The 22,474-nt window shown below is 36.1% G+C and overlaps 2 protein-coding genes across 2 annotated transcripts; one reads left to right on the top strand and one right to left on the bottom strand.

Annotated features, from left to right (window-relative positions):
• The first annotated feature begins 1,627 nt into the window (after positions 1 to 1,627).
• Positions 1,628 to 16,723, top strand: LOC129804490 (zinc finger protein Xfin-like). The gene is made up of 6 exons (XM_055851824.1): positions 1,628 to 1,838; positions 1,920 to 1,991; positions 7,143 to 7,214; positions 7,361 to 7,444; positions 10,675 to 10,929; positions 10,992 to 16,723. The coding sequence occupies exons 1-6, from the start codon at positions 1,735 to 1,737 to the stop codon at positions 16,546 to 16,548; spliced, it is 6,144 nt and encodes a 2,047-aa protein (XP_055707799.1). The 5' UTR covers positions 1,628 to 1,734; the 3' UTR covers positions 16,549 to 16,723.
• Positions 16,724 to 19,000: 2,277 nt separating this feature from the next.
• Positions 19,001 to 20,638, bottom strand: LOC129804497 (hsp90 co-chaperone Cdc37). Its single transcript, XM_055851841.1, has 3 exons — positions 20,452 to 20,638; positions 19,481 to 20,353; positions 19,001 to 19,417 (listed from the first exon to the last, which is right to left on the bottom strand). The coding sequence occupies exons 1-3, from the start codon at positions 20,482 to 20,484 to the stop codon at positions 19,193 to 19,195; spliced, it is 1,131 nt and encodes a 376-aa protein (XP_055707816.1). The 5' UTR covers positions 20,485 to 20,638; the 3' UTR covers positions 19,001 to 19,192.
• Between the last annotated feature and the right edge of the window lie 1,836 nt (positions 20,639 to 22,474).

Raw genomic sequence — 22,474 nt, 5'->3', positions numbered from 1 at the left:
ACCGCGGCTCTGACTGTCTTTTGCTACTGATCTCAATTAATTGCCAACGTGCATTTATTTATTGTAGGCAAATCATTTACGAAAAGAAAAATTTTAAAAAGTTTTCTATAATTTTTTTCAGCTCAATTCTCTAATATAACTTTGTCAAGAAACTTTTGGCCGATACTGTTGTAAGCGTAGTAGGCCATGGGGCACAATATCAAAGACTTTGGTAAAATCGAGCAATATTTATTTTTTAGTCTAATTAAGGTTAAAAACCATTATTTATTAAAATTCTGTTCTGGAAAAATTATGGTTGTAGATGTCCTGAACCGCCTGTGCCCTTAGACATATTTACGGGATAGGGTAGTTTTGGGACTTTAAGTATTTTTTGGTGGGGACTCACCTACAGCAAAATGTGGCTGTTAGCGAAAAGAAAATTAGGGCATCACGTCAGTATACCGAAAACCCTAACTCGTTTTCTTTAACCGTTTGGCCGGTTAAGTATTTAGCTCTGTTAACACAAATCATCTCGCAAATAATGCATGCAGAAAACCAACATGAGTTTTCTTGGAGTATTATTCGTAAAGATTGTGTGGATCAACGGATCCCCTCCCCATTCCCGAGAGGCTAGGCCAGCAGGGATGAAAGTGAAAGGTGCAAAATTTGTAGGATTAAAAAAATATAGGAATTTATAGCTCTTTTCTTTAAATCTCTTTGTAGTTTTAGCAATAAATTAAACTTCCCCCGTGGTTGACCAAACATTTTTAAAAATCTACTTAAGAGCACTGAAAGTTGAGTTAACAAATCAAAAATTTAAAATTATTTTAAAAAATATAAATTTTCTAACGGCGTTATCACACTTGCACATTAAAATTTTAATGTGATTCACATTAATTGTCGCTTGTGAGCGTCAAAATATGTTATTTGTGTCTTTGAATCACTTAATATTTGGGGTTTTTCTATTTATTAATAAAGAAGTGGACTTGGCCTGCAAAAATAAGTATAAATTTACCTAAAGCATAAATATTTTTCACATTAAAAAATTAAAGAGAAAATCGCATTAATTTATCGCATTAATCCTATAAATCAATTTATATCAAATTTTGCAGGCCAAGTCTATCTCTTTATCAACAAAAATAGATCAATTTGAATATAAAATGATTCAAACACACAAATTACACATTTGGACTCTCACCAGCGACAATTAATGTGAATCATATTAAAATTTTAATGTGCAAGTGTGATAACACAGTAACACTATGAGTTGTTTGATCATTTTGATCGGTATTTTCAATTTTTTTTCTAGTTACTAGACTTTTATTATTTTTATTTTTTAAGGTTTGAAATCAATTCTTAAATTAAACCAATCAAACGAATAAAAAATTGTTACTCTGCATCCGGAAACTCTGATGGTCTGATGATACAAAAAAGCGAGTTTTGTCCGTTTCGTTGATAAGAGCTATCACAACGTTGTTAACATTTTTAAATCCCATCAACCATACATTTTATGTTTTATTTAAAATTAAAAATTTTATTTGCTTATTCAGTTTGTTTTGAATTTCATGGAGTCTTCTGGATCCTAGTTTCCCAGAAATCTCCTATATAAATTTCGGCTTCGGCGCGAGCACCTAAATGGCCGCTCTGACGTCTTCGCCTTTTGACATAACCTCTTTTGTGCAACAAGATTTTGGTGGCGTCTGATTTCACATAGTTCCGCATTCTTTCTGTTTTCCCGTGTTCTTTTACGCAATTATGGAAAAGAAAAGTGAAGTAGAGGAAGAAAAAATAGTTCTAGATCTGTCGATTGTCAAAGAAGAGTACTGCATCCAGGAAGAAGACCCGATTGAGTTCAATGAGTAAGGAAATGCAATCTTGGGTGCTTGATTTTTCTATTGCAATAGTTCTTACAATGTTCCCCAAACTATCTCATTCTCCAGTGCATTTGAGCCCCAGCAGGACGACCCTCAGTCTCAGTCTACTTCGCAGACTACGGAAGCTGAAAGAAATGGGTAAGTTCGAATTGATTTCACTTTGCAAGCGGGGCTCCAAGTAGTACTCCGCGTTGCTTGACATTCTTTCACAATCACAGCTATTGCGATTTTCTCAAATAGCGAATTGAGCGAATGCTTCTCAATGTTGTATTCAAAAGAGATACTTTCTTAACTCATTTGTGATAATTAAAGCCCTATATAAATATAGAATCGAAAGCCGAACTTCTTTCTGTATAATACAGGAATGAAATTGTAAGGCCCATTTTCTGAAAAGCAAGTCCCAAATAGACTCATACCGGTTTCAGACTGGAGGTTTAGCCCAGTTCACGAAAGCTTCAAAAATTTAAATAACAAACAATTTTGTTGATTTCTCAAAATCTAATGGACAATTTGTCCTTAATATCCCATCAGGAGCAACAATTTCCTCAAAAATCTTGCCTGATAAAGAATTAGAGGATTTAAGCCTTATAGCTAAGCCTCAGGTCTGAAGCCCGTATCAGGTTGATCCTTGAGGATATTTAGCTGGTAAAATTTGGAAGTAAAGATTGATTCTTAACTGTCAATAACTAAGAGGCTTAGGACCATCGATTAGAGGTCCTTTGCATAAATTACCTTCACCTAATTCTTTACTAAAAAAATTTAATAGGATAAATATTCTCGAGAATCAGTCTGAGTTTATTTGAAACCTTAGGAAATATTACTACCAAAACAGGGTTTGAATTATAAGTAGCGAAAGTTAAAGGTTTTAAACTTGAGGTCTTATCCGTTTTATTTATTAGGCTTGGCTTTCATAATTAAAAAAAAAACAATAGATCTTGTGGGTAATTGTAAAGTAGAAAAACCTAAATCTTAGTTTATTTCTGCAAGAAACTTTCTGAGTCTGAAATCTGGAAGACTTTGAAAAACGTTTTTTTTTCCGGAGAAGCAGATATTCTAGTCTTAACAGTGTTTATTCTATCCAAATTCATCAAAATTTTCAAATGTTCTCAATATCCAATTTTATTAGACCTTTAAAAACAAGTATTATATGGACAAAAAATTGAAAAAAAATATTATTTTAAATTTATGCATAAAACTTTTTTTGAACTAACAGAATTCAATTTTTTATGGAATAATACAATTCAATGCTAATTTAAGTAAAAATAGTATAAGGTTTATAGATGTTTTTATAATATTTTTGATTCTGGATTAAAAGTAAAAAAATGCTTTTTTTCTGGGGCTGGACAAAAAATTAGAAAATTTTCAAAACTAACGAAAATAGCATGGATTTTAAAGAAATTAGACCTAATACAGCCAAATACAATCAATAACGTTTAGAGAAGCCTTTATTTGCATGAAACGTATAAAAATGATTAAGCATCTACTCTTCTAATAACTGGAATTTCTCAATATAGAAAAAAAATGTTTCGTAAAATTTTTCTTAAATATTTGTGATTTTCCACTGAGGACTTATGCCCTAGACACTCTTCCCATTAACTAAGCCGTTACTCGGCTCAAGCTGAAAAATGGATTAGTCAGAAACTGATGGAAATGTAATCTGATCATTATTTTGATTATAATTACGATAAGTTGTATCTCCAGATAAAGTCTTAATTGTGTCTAGAGCATTACGATTACCTACTAAAAAGTTCGTAAAAGTTTGTACTATCCACAAACATTGTTCGTATAATGATCACTTGACGAGCATTTCTTGTTGCTTTACAAATATTTATTCGTAAATGCTCGTAAACACATACAAAGTGTTCGTAAAATTTTGTCCTTTGTTCGTAAAATTTTGCGAGATAAAATAGTGCGAATAGATAACAAAAGAAATGTTCATCAGGTGGTCATCGCTTCGAACAATATTTATAAAAAAAAGGTACAAACTTTTACGACCTCTTTAGCAGGTTATACGATTTACGAGTATTTCGTAAGGTCTCGGTAGGAATTCACAAACATTTACAAACAATTTTACGATTTTTTTTATTTCCGGGAAATTAAATCCAATAGGGTAAGTGTGCCAAATTTCGGCATAGTTGCAAGCAAGCGCCAAAGTCTCAAGTTTGAAATGTAATATCTTTAATAGAAATTGAAATTTTTCATTCCTTATTTAAGGAGTGTCGCTTAGAACCTTGTAGACCGTTTATCGTCTTTATTGACTTTAAAGTCATTCTTAATACATTTTAAAATGAATAAAAATGTAAACATAGCTTTGGTGCCCTATTTTGGCCACCTTCATCCTCATAGTTCTTGCCGTTCGGGAATTCTTCAAATGTCTTAGAAGTTACATTTTTTTTATTATTCTTATATATAGTATAATCTCTGGATTATGTAAAAACTAAAAATTCATGGAAATTCGTGGAACAAAAAAGGTGGCCGGAATTGCAAGCTGGCCGGAATTTGGCGCACTTACCCTACGATTTTTGAGCTAATTCCCATAATTGTTTGTTTGTTTCATAGTCGAGATCGATATTTGCTATATATGCCAATCTAAATTTTAAAATCATTCAACGTATTTAAATCCCAACTTTAAAATGGGCAGTTTAAAACATTCATTTCATTGTATTGGAACCAAGCATTTGTTGCCTTTGCCGTATGTTTTTAATCCTTCGTCTGTTTAAAATGCCATTTACAACAGGATAATGATTTTTTGGCCTACGGCAACATGCTGTTTTAGTTCTAGAGTATGTTATCTACGTAGCTCTCCTTAGTCATTCTACCTCCTACGAGATGTGAGGGGCCAACCCTATGCCAAGAAAAATATTCACAGAATATGATACTTTCTTCGCCATTTTTCACAACAGATTTAGTATATTGAGGGTAAAATGTTTCATATGATAGACTACTTACAATGGGTCTTCCACGTATTCCACACAAATTTATCTTAATTCCATCGGTCCAAAAGACGTTTGCTCAACGTTTCTTGGCCTGATGGAGTTGTTCGTACTGAAATGAGTCTGTACGAACAGTACACAGAATCATAAGTTTGTTGCGGTGGTAATTTTTAGTGAAAGAGGCTTTAAAAAAACTACTGTAAATTTTAAATTATTTTTTTTCATTCCATTACATTCAACGGTTACTACTCTAGGTTTGGAAAAAAAATTAATTTTTTCATTGCTTATGAAATTAATTTAAAAAATAATGCAACGTATTTCATCGATCAAAAGTTTGTTACGGTGTTCGAAACAATGAAGGCACCAGCAGGCCAAGAAACGCTGTCAAATCCAAATGATTTGATTTTGTTTATTAACATCTTCTCACGAGTTTATGAGTGTTTTCAAGGATTATTTTGGTGAAAAAAGTGATTTTTTTTGCGAGAAAATAAAGTTTTGCGAGATCGTATGAAGGATAATGTTGTCTATTTCAGACAAATAGAGTCCAGGATGCGTGCTTACCGTAAATTGAACTTCCTGGAGCGGCAGGATATCATAAAGAGATTTAATAATGGCGAATCAATGATAAAAATTGCCAAGTCCTATGGAAAATCACGGCAAGCAATCAGCAAAGTGATTAAGGTCTATGGAGAGGAAGCAAGAGTTGAGCCAAAAAAAGCTTCTGGTAGACCCAGGTCCACAACTCAAAAACTGGATAAACGCATAATATCTATGTCTAATGCAGACCCGTTGATGTCAGCTCCAGAGATCCAGGGTCGGCTACTATCGGAGGGTAAAAAGGTCCCTTCTGTTAATACTATTAGACGAAGACTGCTTGAAGCGGAAAAGGATGGAAGAAATGGCTAGAAAGTTCCATCCCTTTTTCAATAAGATCAATATATAAAAAAAGGCTTTAATTTCATTTGGATCATGCTCAAAAGGTCCTCTGAACGATTCGAATGAAGTATTCACATGGCCGAGTGTACCTGTGGCGTCGACAGAAGGAAATGTTATCTTATAAGTGTACAAATCCGACTGCTAAGGATTAGTGTACGGTATCACGGTGTGGGGCTGTTTGATGAATAATTCGTTGGGAAGATTGGTGCTCTTGGATGTGAGAAATGTTAATATCAGAAGGAATTCTTCTGATTGGTGCTGATTTTATCCTGAAGCAGGACAACGTACTGATTCATCAGACCAAAATTATCACAAAGGTTATAATCTGACCACCCTAAAGCTCAAACCTCTCACCCATCGAAACTCTTCGATTTTCGACGGATTTGAAGCAGATCATCCTTGAGACCTAAACTCTTTTCACACAAGATGACTAGGAAGCTTTATCTTTTCATGCTTGAACGAATTACTTAATTAGACCGTAACAAACTTTTGATCAGCTAAAAAATGACAGCTGTAAAAAAAATGTTATTAATACTAAAAAAAGATGTGGAATAATATTGTGATATATATTTATGTTCAGAAATAAATTATAAAACATGAAAATAAAATTAAAATAAAAAATGTTATTATTGATTTTTATAGATATAACTTGTAAACACTGCAACGTAACAAACTTATGATTCCTACTGTATTTTTCTTTTAGAAGGGGTAGGTGTTCTTCGAACACCTTGGAAGCCTAAAGCCCTGAACATCCTGAGATCCTGAAAACCCTAATAACCAAGATCCAGGACCCTTCGAACATCCAGGGATCCTAAAACCCCGAATATCGTGAAATCCTCAAAAACCAAATATCCCGAAGACCCTACTCTTTAAATATCCTGGGATTCCGAAACCCCGAATTCTCTGAGATGAAAACCCAAATATCCCGATGACCTGGAAACCTTCAAATATCTTGGGATCCTGAAACCCGAAATATTTTGAAAAATCGGAACACTGAAAACATCATGGGATCCTGAAAAGCTAATTATTCTAAAGATCCGGAATTTTCCGAACATTTTGGGAGCCTGAAATTCCGAACATTCTGAGATCCCGATCCTGAGATATTTCGGGTTCCCAAAAATATCAGGATTCTAAAAATTCTAGATCTCCGAAAATTCTCGGCAAAATCCCGAGATTTCGAAATTGCAGTATTTCAGATTCCGGTAAATGGGATTCTATTTTTTCATTACTTTAATCCTAAAACTAAATTCCGACATTTTCTGATTTCGGTCTCTCGAATTGGATACTCTACTACTAAGTCAAAATTCAAAATGCAGAAAATATCAAATAATGGATGCTTGTATGAAAGATAGGAGCATTTCTGTTTGTCTAACGATCGGTGCTGCTCTTTCCTTATTCTCCATATTTTCTGGTTTTCTAGGCCCACTCTATCTCAGGATACATCCACGCATGCAACAAACTGGAAGACTACAAAAGCTGATTCAAACTTCGTGTAAGTATTGTTGTCAACTAGCTTTTGAATATGAGTTTCTTTGAAGTATTCTGCGTTGACTTTTGTGATACTTCTCCAAAAATTGTATTTACATTTTAAGATAGAGCAGTGATTAGATATATTATCCAAATTTTTTCAATTTTTAGGGCGTCTCAGAGTCGAGACACATCCGAGCCTTTGCCTTTATTGAAGATTTTTAAAACAGAACCTTACGACGACGACGACGACGTGTAAGTATTATTAATTTCTCTTTGTAATGTTCCATGCTATTTTTGTTGGTTTGTGATACGGTTTATGCTAGCCCCCAGCGAAGTATTTTTTTTTATATGGAGCTATTTGAAGCCAACTCACAAATTGATCAGAAACTCAGCTTACATTTCTCAGAACAAGACCGCATTTAGACAGATATATAGTATATTTATCCCTCTTTACAAGGCTCAGAGTCTTGTACACAAGACTCACCTCAATTTTGACATATATCGTGTAACGGTCACGAGTGCAGAAAAATTCCCATACGTATTTGTATGTGAAAGTAAGAAATTGGCTTCAACTTCTAAGTCTAAGGCCACTCGCCGTGGACTAGGTTTTATGGCTTGATATTCTTAAGACATATTTCTTGTTAGAGGGCGCCGGGAACATCGTCACTGGCAATCCTCTAAAGAAGTACCATGCCAGTGGCCGTCAATGTTCATTCGATCGCCATCATTCATTCAGATTAGACCTCTATCAATCTATTCTCACATTTGTCATTTATTACATTGAAGTTCTAGTTGTAATAAAATCTCTTAGAAGTTCAGTGTTTGGTTTGAATACGGCCACCTCATACACCTTTCGGCGACAACGTGGAATTATTAAAAAACTAATATTCCTCTTCTCCCGAAGGTACAAAGCCACAACATTTCTTTAAACTTTCTCTATGAATAAAGTGTCGGATTTTTCAGTAGAGTAAATTAAGCTAATTCAAAACCTGCTTTAAATGGAAATTTTTCGCTACTCCAAATGGTAACGTCACTATTTTCATGATAAATACAGTAGGGGAGACAGAGGCAAAAAGTCACAAATCGAAAATTTTAAAATTCAATATCTTCCAAGATAAATAAGATAGCGGCTTAAAATTTTTTCCATAGATAGCCACTGGTAAATATTTCCCAAATTATCTGGATATTCTTTGAATACGAATCCGCTATCTATTTTAGAATTTTACAAAGATTCTTTTCTCTAGAAATCCTTTTATTAAAAACTAACACTTGGGGTAAAAAGTAACAAAAGGTATGGAGCAAAAAGTAACAAAAACCGAAACAGTTTCTGATGTCCCACGGTGAAAAGAAACGTCAAAGCTATGTGTCGCCGCTTGTTGTTTGCATTGGTCAAACGATTTGCAGTCTTTGGTGTGTTTTTTGTAAAATAGCTTAAAATGCGCTTTTCTCGCTCAGATAGAGAAAATGGTGTTTCACAAAGGTGTAGAACAATAAATTTCCTATGAAAATATGTAATCTAGGTATTTTACTTAAATTTACGGAATCCCGTAATAAAGCGAATCAAAATGTGATAGTATCTTATGCCTGATACTATTTGCCCCAGCATTTTTGAGAATGATCACAAAATTACCTTTTAGAAAAGTGCTCGATAAATATGTTTCCTTACAAAATAGAAGAAAATGACTTTCACAGAGTTGTAGAGCGGTAAATTTCCTATAAAACTGTGCTAATTAGTAATCTTGGAGGTGCTCGGGTATCTTGTAAAAAAATAAAATATCCGTTTTGTGATATTTTGCCCCAGTCTCCCCTACTAAATTAATATTTATATATTTTCTATACCACAGTTTCATTATTTAGTTAATTTTACTCCAAATAAAACGAAAATCTATTCATATTCACAAATTTTAACTTGTTAATTTCTCAGAAAAATTAAAAGTGTACCTTTTCACCATCGAATTTTTCATCGATCGACCATGTTTTCCAATGATAAAACCAAGGGGGTGACATTAGCTCTGAAAAATGCGACCGGTTTTAGTGTAATTTTTTCCCTGTTTTCGTACACATTTCACGAGATATCTCCAAAACTACGTAGGTTACCAATTTAGCGTTTTAGGTTGCCTATTCTATATTAAATTGGCTTTTATTTTGTATTAGTATTTTTTGCTAATTCATTCTACATTAACAGAAAACAGCTAATAAACTCAAAAGTTTTTTCGGCTCGCCAGAAACATATGGGAAACATAGGAAATGTCATGCCCCTGGATAAAACACAATAAATTGACTATTGTTTATACGTTTTTTTAACATTTATGTTATATTTCTGGCTAATTTTAGTTAAATTAAGTGCTAATCTTTATTGTTAACGGTACGTGAAGTTTTCAAATGAAATAATTACCTATTTCGTGAACAAAAAGGGTTTTTTCTGAAGTGTCTGCAAATGCTTCAATAGGAGACCCCAGAAATATGATTTTTTGGAGAGATTTTCTTTTCGTCTCAAATAGGAAAGGAGAAAAGACTAAAAACAAATCCTGCACTCAGGAGCAACTCAACAAGTTTTTGGAAGCCTTTCGTCGCGGTTTCACTTACACTGTTTGTCTCCAATTAGAAACTTTCCCTTGTCTCCATTTGGATTAATATGTTTCCAATAGAAGCATTTTATACTCGTGTACTTTTCTTGTATTTAAGAAGTCTTCAAATTATATCTAAAGAATTTTCACTAAACAGTAACATTCTAGAAGAGTCTAGGAGCAAATTTATGTAATTCTCTTCAGAAAAAATATGAACTTAATGTGTTGAATCTTCTGTCAAAGTTAAAACGGCTAGAAATGGTTTTGAATTAGGACATTAACCCAAAGTTTCAGTTTACAGCTAGGCTTTTTTAAGATCAAAGCTTAAAAAGACTCTAGGCTCTAGGGACTTTATTTCTCGAACGAATAATGTCATGTTTTGACACGTTGAAAAGGTCATGGAATTTCTGATAACACTGGACCAGTTTCAATCAGTTCTGAACCGATAACTTTTATTACTCCTAGGATCTAAGGGCCTCGACAGACCTGAGGACTAGCCGAGAGACGGCTTAGCGCAATTATATTCTAAATAATGATTAAAGTACATTTCTATAATTTTCCACTAAGTCGTCTCTCGGCTTAAGTCGTAAGTGTTGTCAAGGGCATAAGTCATATGTTCGAGTATTTCGCAAAGCCTGGGACGCTTTCCCAGCACTTTTTGAAAACGAAGTCTTATAAATCCCTTACTTGAAACACTTGAAATGTTTATTATTCCGAAGAGTGTTATTCAGAGGTATTTTCGGCTCTTTCCAACTTTATGTTTTTTTTCTTTTAAATTTATTTTTCATATGAAAAATGAAATGAAATTCATTTTGTATCATGAATATGAAGCATGTGAACGTTACAATAATCAAATTAGATACATAAGAATCACATACCGCATAACATAACTAAGTATGACCACTGGTTTTGTAGGGCGTCTGACAACACTTTCGTGTTTGCTCATATGCTGGAGGCTCTCATTCCAATAGCTGAATCAATTCTTCATCAAGAGCAGGAGGAGTACATGAAGAAGTTGGCTCTTGGGCCAAATGCACAGAATTATGACAAAGTTTGTCTCGGTAAAATGAAAATTGAGCAAGAAGAAGAAGAAGAAGAAGTATACCTGGATCTTTCTATTGTGAAAGAAGAGGAATGTGTGCAGGAATACAGTGCGTCTATTGATATCGAGTGAGTTTATTTGCAGGGGTTTTACTTTTAAGAAATAAACTGAATACTTAGGTTTTCTCTAGGGCCTTTCCGAAATCTCCGCAACGTGAATTGGGTTTGGAAGCTTTCGTTCCGAACACAGAACCAAGTGACTGTCCGGAAGAGGAGCACGTGCCTTTGAGAACGGAATTAAATACTGCTGAGACACAAATTGCTGAAGGCGCTGAACGCTGTGAATCTGACCAGGAGAATGATGATAGGACTTTTGATGATACAACATTTGACGATGCAACTTTTAATGAAAACCCGGAGGTTCCTGAAAATCCTCCTCCTGCTGAAAGTCACCCTTTATTTTTATGTCAATTCTGTGGTGCTTGTTACGCAAAGCCTCGCTTGTTGAGGAGGCACACCAAAAATTGCCGAAAACTTCACAAGCGAAATAAGCCTGATTATTTTGAATGTGCTACATGTGGTAAAAAATTTCGACAAAAGAGTCATTTGGCCGATCATGTGATCATTCATGTTAAAAATAGGCCAACGCAAAAATGTGAGTTCTGTGAAAAATCATACAAGATCGGTTCCTCGTTGCGGGGACACAGATTAATATGCAAGTCAAAGATGTATCGAGCAGCACCTTCGTCAAGAATTATGTCTATGCGCGCGAGGAAATTAGCAAAGGATGTTGAAGAGCAGACACAATCATCAGATCCAGGAGCAGTCAAGCAGAAAAGAAGAAACAATGTTCAGAAGCAGACACAATCATCAGAATCAGAACAAATGCAATTGAATTTTTCACTAGAAGAATTGCCAAAAAGCGTAAGCAATCTTCCTGAAACGGTTGTAACAGAATCTAGTGAAACACAAAATGAGAAGGAAAGAGATAATTTTGAATGTCGCAGCTGTGGTAAAAAATTCAGATATGAGCAAACTTGGTGGGAACATGAGGTTACGCATCTTGAAGATAGGCCATATGTTCCGTGTGAAATATGCGGAGAAGGCTTTTTGATTGGGACTCCATATCGAATTCATCTTACAAAATGCAAAGCAACCCAACGACGTAAGGGAATTCCACGAAATGCTGAACCAGTACAAAAGAAGGAATTGGATGATGTTCAGGAATTACAAGAAGGAAATTACAGTCTGTCAGAGTATCTAAGGCGAACGGAAACTGAAGAATCGGAACCAAGAGAATCTGAAGAAGCAAAACCAAGTGAACCAGAAGAATTACAATCGGCCGAAATGCCAAGAGTTCCTAACATCAAGAAATGTTCAATGTGTGGAAAACGGTTTAAGAGTGTACAATGTGTGTTGGAACATGAACTTATCCATATGGAAAATAGACCATCGGTTACGTGTCAGAAATGTGGAAAGTGTCTTCTGATTGGAGCTGGTTTTCGGAGGCATGTGCTGAGCTGCGTTGGTGAATTTGATTATCGGTCACTTATTCACATTGTTGAGCCAAAATATCAGGATATCCTGAATAAACTTCAGGACATCATAGAACAACGGGCTAACCTGTCGAAGTCCACAAAGTCGAACGAATCCGAAGCCCCGCAATCAACTGAATATGAAGAGCAGCAATCAATAGAAGAAGAACAAGTGCAACCAACTGAACATGAAGCACTGCAACCAATGGAAGAAGAACAGCAACCAATTCACTACAATGAATCACAAATAAAGGTACTACGAGAATTGGGAAGGGGCTTCAAGTGCCGAACTTGTGGCTCCATGTTCAAGAGTCGACAATCTTGGATAGAGCATGAATTAATCCATTTGAAAAACAGACCCTCTATTGCGTGTAAGAATTGTGACAAGAAGATTTTATTTGGAACTTCTCTTCGAAAGCATTGGCAACAGTGCGTTGGGACTTTTGATTATGCAGTATTTGCCCGAAATCTTGGTCCTGAATATGAGGAGATGTTCAGATATTTTCTGTCATCGAAGCCTTTTATATCAGCAAATTCAAATTCTGATCCTCCTGAACCACCAACGTCAACTGAAAGTGAAAAACCACAGATAACTGAATACATATCGATAGGGAATGTCCGGAAGTGCCGCACTTGTGATAAACCGTACAGGTCTGTTCAAACATTGAGGGAACATGAATTGACTCATCTTAAAAATAGACCTCGCGTTCCATGCAAGTATTGTGGAGCGTACTATCTGTTGGGAGGTTCTCTACGGATCCACATGCAACAATGCATAGGTAGACAGGGTAGACAACGAAAGGATTTAGTACAGAAAGGTGACCTCGAAACAGTTGAAAAGTCGCAATTGAAGGAAGAAAACTCTAGTCTTGGTTTTGACAGTGGAAACATTAGTCAACCAGACTTTGTCAAAGAAGACTACAATCCTACTGAGTTCGCCACGGAAGAACCAAAATCGATAGAATCCCAAAATGATCCAATTTTCAAATGTTCCACCTGTGATAAAGTATTCCTATTGAAACGAACCTTAGTGGAACATGAAATAATCCACATACAAAACCGACCTCGTATTCCATGCAAAAAGTGTGGAGTTATGTATTTGATGGGTTCTTCTCTCAGGACTCATCAGCAAAAGTGTTTCCGCTCACGTACAGGGAAGGTACTTTCACGAAATCTTCGACGTGCTCAAGAGAAGAAAATGGCTGAACATCAAATGGACGAGAAAACAATTCCCAATCTTACTGAAACAAGTCAAAAGGACTTTGAAAAAGTAATCAAACCCGAATTGGAGGAAGACTTAATATGTACGACTTGTGGCAAGCGTTTCAAAACAAAACAATCATGGAAAGAACATTCATTCATCCATCTTGAGAATCGACCTCGTGTTAGGTGTGCAAAATGTGGAATGTCGGCCCTGTTGGGATCACCATTTCGGCTTCATGTTCAGAAATGCTATGGGAAAGATCAGTTTTGGAAACGTCCTAAAAATATCTCTTCTGCACAAAAGAGAAGTACAAGAAATCTTCTATCAAAGTTTGAAGAGGTCAATGGTGATGAACCAGATGATAGTATGGAAGCCGTACATGAAAAGACTCCTCCAGAGACAGTTGAGGATCCCCCAGAGGAAAGTTTTGATCCACCAGATCTACCTGAAGTTCCTGAAGTTACTAGTGAACCCAAGAAAAAGATCTTCCAGTGTAGTTACTGTTGGAAGGTGTGCTATCGAAAGGATAATTTAGCTCATCATATCGTTACACATCTAAAACATCGATCCTACATTACATGCAAATTATGTGGCACTGAGTTATTGGAGTCTTCTATGTGGTCGCATCGGATGAGATGTAATGAGAATTCACGGCTTCCTTACAAACCAAAACGTGCAAGGAGACCACGTATTAAGAAACGTTTTGGATCACCAAAGAGAATTCAGAAGACTGTCGCTACTAAAAGACGCCAAAATCTCATTCCAGCCAAATCTGCATCTGCATTTACGTGTGATAATTGTGGAAGACATTTTAAGTTGAAGCACTTCCTTCGTGTCCATCGAAGGACATGTGGTCAAACTCAGATAGTTCCAAGGGAAGATCCAGTACCAGAAGAACAACCAAGTGAGCAGATGGAGCAGATGGAGCAGATTGAAGAAAGAGGCAAGAAGCACAAGTGTTCAACTTGTGGTAAAGCATTTAATAGGAGACAAGCATGGAAGGAACATGAAATAACCCATCTTAAAACCAGACCACTACTCAAGTGTGGTAAATGTGGAGTGTCATATCTTATGGGATCGCCATTTCGAAAGCACTTTGCCAAATGTACTGGTCGCCCAAAGCGTGGGACTCCTTCGTTAAAATTCAATGGATCGAGAAAGGATCTTCAAGACAAACGTCAGAAGACAATAAAAAGTCCTACTAAGAAAATGTCGAAACGATCAAAAGAGGCCATCCTCATCGAAAAAGGATTCAACTATAAGTGCTCTATTTGCGGTAAGAGATACAAAGGAAGAACAGATTGCAGCGAACATGAGTTGACTCATCTTCAAAATCGACCTCTTTGTAAGTGTGATAAATGTGGAGTATCATACTTCATGGGATCGTATTTCCGGAGACATCAGAGGCTTTGCGATGGTCAACCTCGACGTGGAACAGTTCTTGCTACGCCAGAAGGGAAACGATCGGAAAACAATGCTGTAGAACATCCGAAAACAAGTCGAACTGTTCCTCAGCCAGTTCAGAAGAAATCTGATAGCACTAACGAGAAGCGGAAGAAGTTGATAATTAAATGTGCAACTTGTGGTAAAAGATTCAACCACATACAGAAGTTGAAGGATCACGAAGTGATTCACCTTAAGAATAGACCACTTGCTAAGTGTCATAAATGTGGAGTTTCATACTTTGTTGGATCTTATCAAAGGATGCATGTAAGGAAGTGCAACGGTGAACCACGACGAGGAACGGATCCCAAGAGAATTGCACAGTTAAAAGTCAAAACTGATGTTAAGGATCAACCGAAATCAAGCAGCAGTCGTGGGAGAGTAGTTCGAAAGCAAGCTCAAGAAAACAAAGTTAGCCAGTCGAAGATAGTTCGGAAGCAAGTCAAAAAAGTCAAGTCAAACCGTAAGCCAAGAAATTACATTCACAAATGTGCTACGTGCGGTAGATCATTTGATCGACCACAACTATTGAAGGACCACGAATTTCTTCATATGAAGAATAGGCCGATGAAAAAATGCGATAAATGTGGTGTTAAATATTTGATGGGAATCTACCTGCGGAAGCATATGCAAAAATGCACTGGTCAACCTTTACGTGGTACACCTCTTGCAAAAGTTGAAAAGAAGAAGAAGGCTATTCAAGAGAACTCGAAATCAAGAAGTCCACCCAAAAGAGTTCAGTCTCCACGTAAAGAACCCGAAAGAAAAAGTCAGAACAATATGATGTACAAATGTTCAACTTGTGGTAAATCATTCAGACAATTACTTCAATATACCGAGCATAAATTGGTACATCTTAAAGATAGACCTCTTGCTGAATGTCCTTCATGTGGAGTTTCATATTTGATGGGATCTTCGTTTAGGAGGCATATTAGCCAATGCAATGGTAGTCCTATGCGTGGGACACCGCAGAAAAAACTAGATGAGCAAAGCAACGGTTCCACATTGAATGAACATCAAACGACAATCAGTCGTCCGATTGTGCCAGTGAGAGAACCAGAGAGAGCATTCAAATGTGCAATTTGCGATAAGATATTTCAGCAAAAGGAAAATTTAACTGCACATATGAATACTCATGTTCATCTCCAAAATACTTCACTTATTCCATGTGAACATTGTGGCATTCCCTATTTGGAGTCCTATCTTCGAATGCATAGAAAGATATGCCAGGGACCCACAGAGATACTTGCACCGCTTCCCCAAACAGAAGCACCCGTTACAGAAAAGCCCCAAGAAGCCAAAAAGACGACCCCAAAGTTTAGCTCCAGAAAATATGAATGCCCAGTTTGCTTTAAAATATTCGGCCATAAGGGGTCGCTACAGAATCACATGTCTGTCCATAGAGACAGACGCCCTGACATCTCATGTGAAAAATGTGGAACTTCTTTCACAATGCTTCAAAGTTTACGGAGGCATCAGAAAAAGAATACTTGTCAATATCAAAAAAATAAGGTAAGTGCCACTTATACGTCACAAGTCACGAATGACGCTAGAAAGGAGCAATAAGGTGGCTAAGTGAAAAAACGAATTATTCGTCAGTACATTAAAAGCATTGATAAAAATTATACCTATAAAATCTGATTTTTATTATTACTACCTCTTTATAAGTTGTTTAGTTTTAAAAATTAATTGTAGCTAGGATTGATTTTAATAAATACCTTTTTTATGAAAAGGATAAAAACGTTTCAAATTTATGCTGAATATACCAAAATTTTAGGATAATATGTTAATCCAACATTTAGGATTTAAGGAATAGACCATCAGACACTTTTTACAAACTGAAAAATCAACAATAAAAAAGAAACTAATAAACAAAATCAATGTAACGTCTGCCTTGGACAATTCAACAGAGTCTGATTCGGTGTATTTTTGGCCATTGTGAACGCTAGGGACAAAATAGCCTTGGCATTGAATAAACGAGCAGTAAAAAGTCAAATTTGGCCAGCAAAAAATTCGAAATGATCAGTAAAAAATAAAAAAGGGCAGTAAAAAGTTTAAGAAGATCAGTAAAAAATAAAAAAAGAGCAGTACTTTATTAAAAGCGGTTTAGTAAACAAATTAAAAGTGATTAGAAAAATATTAAACATGATCAGTAAAAAGTAAAAAGTGATCAGTAAAAAATAAAACATGATCGGTAAAAAGTAAAAGATGATCAGTAAAAAACAAAAAGTGGTCAGTAATAAATTTAAAAAAAAAACAGTAAAAATATTGAATTTGGTCAGCAAAAAATTAAAGATCAGTAAAAAAAGTTTTAAAAAGCAGTAAAAAATTAAAAATGAGCAGTAAAGCCTTCTGCACACCTTTTAGATCAGAAAAATTTCATGAAGTCCAAATTTGAATCCCTTTCTCACACATTTCGCATAATGTCTATCTCATTCTTTCGTACTCCAAATTCGATTGAGCTAAATTAAATTTGTTATTACGTTTAAAAGAAGAAGAAGAGTGAGAAAGAATGAGATAGACATATGCAAAACGTGTAAGAAATAAAGGGATTTAAATTTCGATTTCATGAAATTTTCCTGATCTAAAAGGTGTACTGGAGCCATAAATAAATAAATTTAATTTTTTACTGGCCAATTTTTATTTTTTACTGCTCCTTTTTAATTTTTTTGCTGACCACTTTTTAATTTTTCAGTGATCAATACGAATATTTCTACTGATCATTTTTAATTTTTTAATGCTTTTTTTTAATTTTTTTGGTTGTTCATTTTTATTTTTTTTTGCTGATGAACTCGAATATTTTTACTGCTTATTTTTAATTTTTTACTAACCATATTTTCTGTTTACTGACTGTTTTTAATTTTTTGCTGATTAATTTTCAATTTTTTACTGATCAACTCGAATATATCTACTGATCAATTTGAAGTTTTTACTGACCAAATTTAACTTTTTACTGACAAAATTTTACTTTTTACGTTAATAGGAGTGCAATATTATGACATCCGGTTGTTATAAACGTATTTTCCACTATCACTTACGGTATTTTTCCCTTACAACCTAAATTATTATTATTATTATTATTATTAATCCAATCACAAAAATAGGGTCATCCCTTTTACAACTGTATGTCGCTTTTACAAATGAAAAAAAAAAAACAAAGATAATAGAAGAAGAGAAACAACTGGCGGTTGATGTATTCAAAACGATTTTTTACGAAGCATGCAGTTTGTCCAGGTGGCCAAAAGTGTTTACATGGCCAAAAGGGTTGACTCTACCCTATTTGAAAGTGCCCCAATTCAAAAGCACCTCAATTCCCTTTAGGACCATTTTATGATTTTTTGACCATCCTGGCAACGTTTTACTACTCGAACTTCACGGAGAGAGCAGTAATAATCCCTCGATTTTGAGTTATATATATATATTTCGACTCCTTACCCTCCAAGGAGTCGTATTTTGGTAGAATTTTGGAAATCTGAAGTTTCGAGTTTTTTGGCGTCACGCTGTATGTCCGTCTGTCCGTCCGGCTGTCATCAGTTCTAGAGGCCAAACGGTTAGAGATAGAGACTTGGGACCTAAGGGAGACCTCCCCATAAGTCGACCCAAGGATCGTTTTTAGAGATTACTCAGGTGGAAATTCCGTCCATATACGAAAATACCGTTGAATCTTTCCTAATAACGGTTTTTCAAGGTTAAAGATTAAAAAGACACTAGAGAGTGCATTTATCAAGCGATTGGGGTCATGTTTGGACTCGTTGGAACGGTCTTGGAATTTCCGACAAAATTGAATCAGTTCCAATCGGTTTTGAAACGGTAATGAACCGGTTATTTACCGATAAGTGATTTTTGTTTGAATGTAATTTTTCTTAATCTTTAAACTATTTTGCGGAATCTATTGAGTGATTATGAATCGATTCAAATCGGTTGAGTACCGTTAACGGTAAATTGTGCGAAAGTATTTTTGAGGTCGTCTAAGAAACGAGTTCGAACATGTAAAAAAAATCAAGTTAAAGGAAAAACATTTTGGCCTTTTAATTTTTTATTACATATCAAATGAATATCTAACAGCTAAGAATATTTATATGCATATAAGAAAAAATATATCGAGAAATCGATTGTTGTAATTATATAATTTTCCGAGAAGAAATTTGAGGAGCAGCAATTGAGGAAGGTGTTCTGGGACTGGGAGTCAAATGGGGAATCTTCAAGGCTATTAATCGACATCATCTGTGGATGTTGCAGGCTTAGGTGGCTCTGACGAGGCTTCTTGATAAATATCCTCACCTTCGTCTTCTGAGGCGCCTTTGTTGGCATCTGGCACCCAAAGTCCAGAATCTATGCATCTCTTCATGTGATACTTGGCCTCTTCGGGATTCATCTTGGCGATGGTGTCCTGCAGCAGCTTCACATCGCGAGTCTCGAAGCATTTTTGCAGTTCCTGTAGAAGGAAAGAATAATTAGATATTTGTCGGTTCCTGGAAGGGAAATAATGAGAGGGTACCTCTGGCAGAGAACTGATGACTTCTTCAGGATCCAAGCCACCTGGTCCCAGGCGTGCCAATCTCTCCTCTTCTTCGACTTCTGCAGCTGCAGCTGCAAGTTTTTCAGCAGCCCTCTTCCGGATGCGCTCTTTGAAGGACTCCACTTCATCCTCAAACTGCTTCTTGTACTCCAGATCGGCCACCTGGATGCGCGAGAAGAACATGCTGACGCAGGCCCGAGGATCAACGTCCAGCTGCTTTGACAGTTCAAGCATGTACTGCATGCAAATGCATTGATGAGCAACATGAGCCATTAGTTCCTTCTTTCCCTCCATCTCCAGATTGATGCACCAGATGACCAGATAGTTGGCTGTATTCTCACACACCAGAACGTGATGTTGAGCCAAGAATTGCTTAGAATCATCGTATTTTCGCAGCATTCCGAATTTCTTCAGTAACTTTTCATTTTCCTTCACAAAATCCTTCATCCTCTGCTCACGTTCCTCATCTGTGAGATCTTCTTCCTTTGGACGTGAGGGTTTTGTGTTGATCACTGTCTTGGCAAAGCCCGGCTTACTAATAGTATCCACATTCCATGGAGTATGACGCTCCTTCTTCTGCAGCTCGTCTTCCTTTTTCTTCAACTCCTGCTTCTCTCTCTCAATCCTCTCAAGTTCTTGCTTCAGTTCAGGATCCTTCTGCACTATCTCAGGGTCTTGTGTCAACTTCGATTGGAGCTCTTTGAACTTCTTCTCAGTCTCCTTCTTCTTGGCCTCGAAGGCTTCCTTCTCCTTCTGTGCCTCCTCCATGCGCTCCACCCTGGCCCTATGACGCCACCGGAAGAGCGAAGGAGTATCAATGTTGGGATGAGTATCATCCTCATCGTCAGAAATCTACCAGGATGCACCGCAAAAGGGCGGATTACTCAATTTACTTTCCTAACCTCAAACACAAAAAAAAAAAACAAAACGAAATTTCTCTCTTTTCTTACCTCAATATCCTTCCATTTGCTGTAATCTACCATGCTGATGCTTCTGCTGTACACTCACTCAAAGATTTCACTGAATTTCAATAGATAATCTAAGTTTTACAACACAAATTCTCTCCCAAACACAGTCTTCGTCGGTTTTTGAATAACTTTCTGCGAATTTTCTCGAATGTCTATTCTAGGTTCTCTAGGAGATTTTGCTCGCGGTCTATGTAAGAGTTCACAGATATCGTTTCACAGCTTTCACAGTCAGTGAAGAACGAAAAAGTTTTAGTAATTTTTAGTGAAGTTTTATTTTTAATTCCCAGCCTGAGTGTTTATCATAAAAATTAGCTATTGAAGAAAAATACTTATAAAATTTGAGAACTACGTGAAAAATTATTAGTATTGATTAAACGAGTCAGTTAATCCTTAATAATTTATTTAAGAAAGAAATAAAAATAAAAAAATTAATTAAAATTTTGATACAGAGAAAATTAAATAATTAAATTTCTGTTTTTAGCTACTATGTAATTGAATTTTGCTTGGAATTTTGTATTCCAAGTCTTTCAGGCTTCGCACATACTCTGGCTTAAAACATTTCACAAGACATTATGGCAATATATTTTAATAGCTAGCTATATAGTCTTAATTAACACATTTCCTGAAAAATTACGTCAGATTCATAAAAGGAATATGGGAAAAATATTAAATGTTCGAAGCCAAAGTAAGTACAAAGCCTGAAAGACTTCCCCTAATAAATTGAGCTTGCTTTTCTTAGGATAATTGGGAAACAAAATGACAAATAATGTCCACTTCTTCGGATGATTTTTTTTAATTTGTTCGAAATCTCGAAAATAAATAACTTATACCCAAGTCACTGGTAATGTCCTGAGTCCTCCTGAGGCGTTGAAATCACTTTCTCATCCCTCAGATTAAATTCATAAGGTTTTTTCTTGCATTTGCGACCATTACCCGAAAAAGTGAGAAGTTCTTTCGTATTATAAGATCGAGTACTGTGTGGAGAGATAAGTATACTAGATATCTGTTTTAAATACATATTCCCTCAGAGCACTGTGCCAAAAAAGCGAAAATACAGAGGATCCCGGTCCCGGGATTATGCATGTTTTCGGGCCCAAAGAAAATCGCGCGAAATAGCTATATGCTTACAGAAAATGTGCATACCCTCAAGAGATTACTTTCGGATAAGTCACAGAAATGCTGTAAAAATGCAAAATATATTTGGCGCCAATTTCTCGGTCTATTTCCAGCGCCAACTCGGTTCAAAACAAGTTTATTTTGAATTTACCGCCTCAAAAAATTGCTTACATTTAGGGGTACTTTAAAAATAATTTCACAAATTAGCTCCTAGTGGTAGGCAATTTCAAAGATGCATAGATATGTTTGCATATGGGTCCCGGTCAAAATACCGAAAGCCAAGATCGCGAAAGCCAAAATATCAAACGCCAAAATCCCGAAAGCCAAAATCTCGAGCGCCAAAATCCCGAAAGCCCTCGAACGCCAAAATCCCGAAAGACAAAATCCCGAACGCCAAAATCCCAAAAGTCAAAAGCCCGAACAGGCCAAAATCCCGAAAGCCAAAATCTCGAGCGCCAAAATCCCGAAAGCCAAACTCCCGAAAGCCAAAATCTTGAACGACAAAATCCCGAAAGCCCTCTAACGCCAAAATCCCGAGAGCCATAATCCTGAAAGCCAAAATCACGAAAGCCAAAATCTCGAACGCCGAAATCCCGGAAATCCCGAAAGCCAAAATCCTAAAAGCCAAAATCCCGAAAGCCAAAAGCATGAGCGCCAAAATCCCGAAAGCCAAAATCCCGAAAGCGAAATTCTCGAACGCCAAAATCCCGGAAACCAAAATTCCGAATAGGCCAAAATCCCGAAAGCGAAAATCATGTCATAGCTACTCCCACGATTGCACCCGCGCTCGCTGGAGGTAAAAGGAAATTTTCTGAGTCTTGGGAAATCATTCTTCACATACTCCATATAATTTTATCCCCGTTCAGGATTTTGAACATTCTGGATTATG

The sequence above is a fragment of the Phlebotomus papatasi genome, chromosome 2, assembly GCF_024763615.1.
Source record: "Phlebotomus papatasi isolate M1 chromosome 2, Ppap_2.1, whole genome shotgun sequence".
NCBI lineage: Eukaryota > Metazoa > Arthropoda > Insecta > Diptera > Psychodidae > Phlebotomus > Phlebotomus papatasi.
The sequence above is the reverse complement of the archived record's forward strand: the minus strand, read 5'-3'. Positions and strand labels throughout refer to the sequence as shown.